We start from the raw sequence: 5,547 nt of genomic DNA, 5'->3' as shown, positions 1-5,547 counted from the left end.
ACCCATGAGTATGTATCTACTTCCCAATATTTTTAACAAAAACAACATCATGCTTCTTACCTCAACCAATGTCCCCCTCCCCCCTCTGTTTCCCCACACTTGAATGACACATTCACTCTAGCCTAAGGTATTCAAAGATTCAAATAGGGACAATAATGGTTTTCTACTTTTGGCTTGTGATGTGCTAAAATTAAGAATAAGTGGGTTAAGCGTAGGCTCAAAGTTGGTTGCAAGGGTTGTTATAAGGTAAGGTCATTTGGGTAAGTGGACAAGTGAATTGATGGCCTCAATCATGTACATGCATTCATACATATAACAATAGACATATAGAGTTAAACAAATCAAGGATCACAATCATAGAGAGAGGGCAATGTACACAAGAAGGAAGGTAAGTGGCTAGAATATGTAGCCACGTAATTAGGCTCAAAACTCACTTGCTTGTGTTCTTGGCTCAAAATTCATGTTCCAAATTACATTCTTCAAACAAGCTTAGCATAAAAAATTTTCAAAATCGGTATGGTTGCCCTAAAGTGCTAGTTTCCTAGGAAAGAAGTCATTACTCTAACCAAGTGGACTTATTAAGATATAACTATCATGCAAAGGATGTCAAAAAGTGAAAAACCTAATCATGCAATCTATCCTAATTAATAAAAGAAATTCAAAATTTATTTGGGTATTACCTATGGAGACCGGTCGGCTGGCCGACCTCCCCACACTTAGAAGTTGGCACGGTCCTCCGTGCGTTGAGTGAGACGCAGTGGTTTATCAGCTTTTGAGTGTCCATTATCTTCTCCATTATCGCTATCTTCATTGTCGGTGCCGGTGGACGTGGAGATTTCTGGTTCTTCCATAGATGGTGCTAGACAACTTAGAAGCTTCTTGACAAAAGTGTATCGGCGTTAGTTTTACCGCTCATAACGATCGAGCTTCTTGTGGAGGTCCTCTATGCGATGCAAGGATGATTTGGTGGTGTGGTTGAAGTGGTGGGAGTGCTCATGGGGATGGCTAAATTTGGATCCTCGGTGTCCGTCGGAGGGTTAAGGTATCTCCCAATTGGAATAACATTGCTGTCCATCGGGATCATGGTCCTCCGATCCTTAGTCTTTCGGGGGACACCGGCTGCGGCAACTAAGTTGGTCACTAAAGCGGGGAAGGGTAGGTTCCCTTTAGCATGGATGCGGCCCATAGGCTAGCGAATGAGATGGGGAATATGCACCGGATTCTCTGTGAGGACACACCAAACTATCAAGGCTAACTCGGCAGTGATAGATGAGACATAGTGGGCTAGAATTTGGGCCCATGCCTGAGCTTCCCTGGTGAGAAAGCGTGTGGTGATGCCCTTGGGCCGGGGTCTCATCCTTCCCCGAATCCAGAATGATTCGGGTATGGCAATGACCCTGAGGACGGGAACCCAGTCAAACTCATATTCGCATCGTGCTGAAAAAATATCTTGATATGCATCAATCCCTTCCGCTAACGGTCCGGTTTTAAGCACACTTTGAATGGCATCCTCTGTGACGGGAGCTTATCTTCGATGCACGAATACCGATGTAAGGGATGATGAGTGGTAATTGGTGTAAAATTCCACCACCCAGGACAAGTTTGCTTCACGTGGCTTCCTTAATAGGAACTCCCATTGCCGCTGCTCGATACGAGGCATCACAAGCGGAGTGACATGAGCCGGAGGAGCTAGAAGAGGCTCCACATGATAGTTCCTTTCTTTGATCAAGGGGTAGAAAAGTTCGCAGTATCGGTTGAGGAACTTGTTTGGATCCCTTGCCGGGTTGTCCTTTTCCAAAACATCAATGTTAGCAACGCTCCTTGTCTTATTGAGGAGGGGTTTGGCTCTAGGCGCTTGGTGTGCTTTGCTAGTAGACCGGGGAGGTGCCTTCTTGGATGCCTTTCCTTGGTCTCTCTTGATAACCATCCTAGAAAAGAGGGGAAAGGTGGCAAAATTAAACTCAAAGAAGCACCAAGAAATAATAATCATGCAAGTGATAAAGCATAAGAGAGTTAGTGTCGCAGATACATGACAGCTGCAACATGTAACTAAGGCAATAATGAAGACCATGGCCAAACACTAGCATGTGATGTAGGAGTGATATAGGCATGCGAGCAAGAAGCATGAGGAGCACACACTTTCAACATCAATAACAAGAGATAAGAGTTAAGGGATGAGCATGTAGGAATGAAGCAAGAAAAGTAGTAAGCTCAATGCACATATGAACAAGCAAGTGAATGAGAAAGAGCACTAAATGGAAGACACTAAGTCAAATTTAACTCAAAAAGTCATGCATGCCTTTCATCAAACATTTGGTGTGAGCAAAGGTGACAATGTAACATCCCACAAAGCATCATCAATTATCATAGCATACCACATATTGCAAGGAAAAGTAATTAATACAATCCAACTCATCAATGCAAGAGTACTCCCCACTTTTAACACCCATAAGAAAATGAAAAAGAAAGAAAATCTAACAACAAACAAAACATGAGTGAAAGCTAACTAAGAGGAAGAGTAAGGGAATGCAACTAATGAAAGGAAGAAAGAGAAGAGAGGGCTAAGCAAGAAAAAGGAAAAATGAGTAATACCTCGAGAAGAAGAAGAGAAATGGGGAATGTAAGTGAGAGAGGAGGTAATGAGCAGTACGGGAGAGGAGAGGGGAAAGAGAGGTGTGGGACCGCCGGAGGTGGTGGTTGCCACCAGTGGAGGGCGGAGGAGAGGTGGTAGAAGAGGTAGGAGGGGGAGTGGGAGTGGAGAAGAAGGATGAAGGTAAGAAGAGGGAGGAAAATTGAAAGAGAGGCGCGATACAATGTAATTGGGTCGCAAGACCGGTGCACTTGAGCCATGCACGCGTGCGCGTGCATAGGCAAAATATAGAAGGGGCGTAGACACGTCTAGTGCACGTACGCGTGAAGGGGGGTTATGTAAGTGTGCGCACGAGCGTCAGGTGCGCTTACGCGTGCGTCTTGGTTGTGCCCTCAGCACAATATGGGCACAACTTTGGCTCAACTCTCGGGAAAAAGTACTAGAAATGGTATTTACACAATCGACGCGGATGCGCACGGTGCGCTTACGCGTCGATGCACCGCGTCCAAGGGACGCGTGCGCGCGAGGTGCACACACGCGTGAGTTGAGTCAGGCGTAAGGCGCAGTGTTAGCGCAAAATTAGCACAACTCTCTGGGAAATGAACCAGAAGTGCAGATGGCACTATCAGCGTGTACGCGGCTAGTGCGCATATGCGTGCTTTGCGCGATTAGGGTCATGGACACGTACGCGCCAGGTGCGTGCACGCATGACTCGCGTTGTGCCTGGGGTTCAGCATTGGCCCAAAATTGGCACAACTCTCTGGAAAATGAGCCAGGAGCTGTGAGTGGCCTATGGGCGTGTACGCTCCTAGTGCGCCCCCCTTTTTTTATAACACACAAAAAAATGCATATCTAAAATGAATTCAGTGGGTAAACAAGCCAAAGGGGTCAAAAACACCCAAAACTCCATGCAATACCTAAAATAGGGTGTTTTTCTATAACACAATCAATCCATTTATTGAAAAAAATCAATGCAAATCTTCATGAACAATTTATCTAAGGTAGCCACAATCAAATCTAACCAAACAATACTCTAGCTAAGCAATCACAAAACAATGAAGAATTCAAGAATTATATACAAAAGGGGCAAAAAGATAGATCTCACCATGGTGGGGTGTATCTCACCATGGTGGGGTGTCTCCCACCTAGCACTTTTGTTTAATGTCCTTAAGTTGGACTTTCACTAGCTCATTGCTCTTTGCCAAGAGGTGCATCTTCTAAGAGGAATACCTCAATCTCCTTGTTGCTCTTCATTTGCTCACCAAGATACAACTTGAGATGGTGCCCATTGACCTTGAAGATATCCGGACTTGAGGGATGGCGCAAACGGTAGACTCCATAGGGTTCTGCTTTCTCCACTTGATATGGTCCTTCCCATCTTGATCTTAGTTTTCCGGGTAACAATCTCAATCTTGAATTGTAAAGGAGGACTAGATCGCCGACTCTAAATTCTCTTCTTCTTATGTTTTTGTCGTGCACGGCTTTCATTTTCTCCTTGTAAAGTCTCGAGTTCTCATAGGCTTCCCACCTCAAACACTCTAATTCCACTAGTTGAAGCTTTCTCTCAACTCCGGCCCCACCCAAACTTGGATTGCACTCCTTGACGGCCCAATACGCTCTATTCTCTACCTCCACCGGTAGGTGGCAAGCTTTACCATATACCAACCGAAAGGGGCTCATGCCAATTGGTGTCTTGTATGCCGTTTGGTATGCCCATAGTGCATCGATAAGCTTGGCGCTCCAATCTTTTCTATTGGGCTTCACAATCCTCTCCAATATGCGTTTAATCTCCCGATTGAAAATCTCGGCTTGGCTGTTTGTTTGTGGATGGTAGGCCGTAGCCACTTTATGTATGATGCCATATTTCGTCATTAGCCCTTCCATTCTCTTATTGCAAAAATGTGAGCCTTGGTCGCTCACGATTGCTCGTTGTGACCTAAATCTATAAATGATGTTATTTCTCACAAAGAAAAGGACCACATTAGCATCGTCCGTCCGGGTGGGTATCGCTTCCACCCATTTGGACACATAATCAACGGCTAGTAGAATGTAGAGAAAACTATTAGAATTTGGGAATGGCCCCATGAAGTCGATACCCCACACATCAAAAATCTCACAAAATAGCATGGTTTGTTGGGGGATTTCATCCTTCTTGGAGATATTACCAAATCTAAGGCATTGAAAACAAGATTTACAAAAAAGAGAAGAGTCTTTAAAGAGAGTTGGCCACCAAAATCCACAATCTAGAATTTTTCTTGCCGTTCTTTGAGGTCCATAATGGCCTCCTCCTTCGGAGGGGTGGCAAGCTTCCAAGATTGAGTGGAATTCGGTTTGTGGAATGCACCTCCGAATTACTTAATCCGCTCTACATCTCCAAAGGTATGGGTCATCCCACACATAGTATTTGGATTCGCTTTTTAGCTTATCCCTTTGATGTTTGGAGAGATTAGGAGGAAAGGTGCGAGACACCAAGTAATTTGCAATTGGTGCATACCAAGGAATAACTTCCGAGATTGCTTGCAAGCCCTCAAAGGGAAAAGAATCATTAATAGGAGTGGTATCGCCTTTGGTGTGTTCAAGGCGACTTAAGTGATCCACCACTAGGTTTTGCGAACCACTCCTATCTTTAATTTCCAAGTCAAATTCTTGCAATAATAAAACCCATCTAATCAATCTCAGTTTGGATTCCTTCTTAGCCAACAAATACTTTAACGCCGCATGATCCGAGTACACTACCACCTTGGAATCAAGTAGATATGCTCGGAACTTGTCCAAGGCAAAAACTATTGCCAATAGTTCTTTTTCGGTGGTAGTGTAGTTGGATTGGGCTCCATCTAGTGTTTTTGATGCATAGGCTATGACATATAGATTCTTACCCTTGCGTTGTGCTAAGGCGGCTCCCATGGCAAAATTTAAAGCATCACACATTATTTCGAATGGCCAACTCCAATCCGGCC

At 44.5% G+C, this 5,547-nt stretch overlaps 1 protein-coding gene across 1 annotated transcript; it reads right to left on the bottom strand.

Moving 5' to 3' along the window:
* Window positions 1-3,778: 3,778 nt before the first annotated feature.
* On the bottom strand, window positions 3,779-4,270 carry LOC107607444 (uncharacterized). Its single transcript, XM_016309401.1, has one exon. It carries the CDS (start codon window positions 4,268-4,270, stop codon window positions 3,779-3,781), a length of 492 nt encoding a protein of 163 aa, XP_016164887.1.
* Window positions 4,271-5,547: the final 1,277 nt, after the last annotated feature.

This window comes from Arachis ipaensis, chromosome B7 (assembly GCF_059453495.1).
Source record: "Arachis ipaensis isolate K30076 ecotype BB chromosome B7, ASM5945349v1, whole genome shotgun sequence".
Taxonomy (NCBI): Eukaryota; Viridiplantae; Streptophyta; class Magnoliopsida; order Fabales; family Fabaceae; genus Arachis; species Arachis ipaensis.
This window is presented reverse-complemented; position numbering and strand designations above follow the sequence as displayed.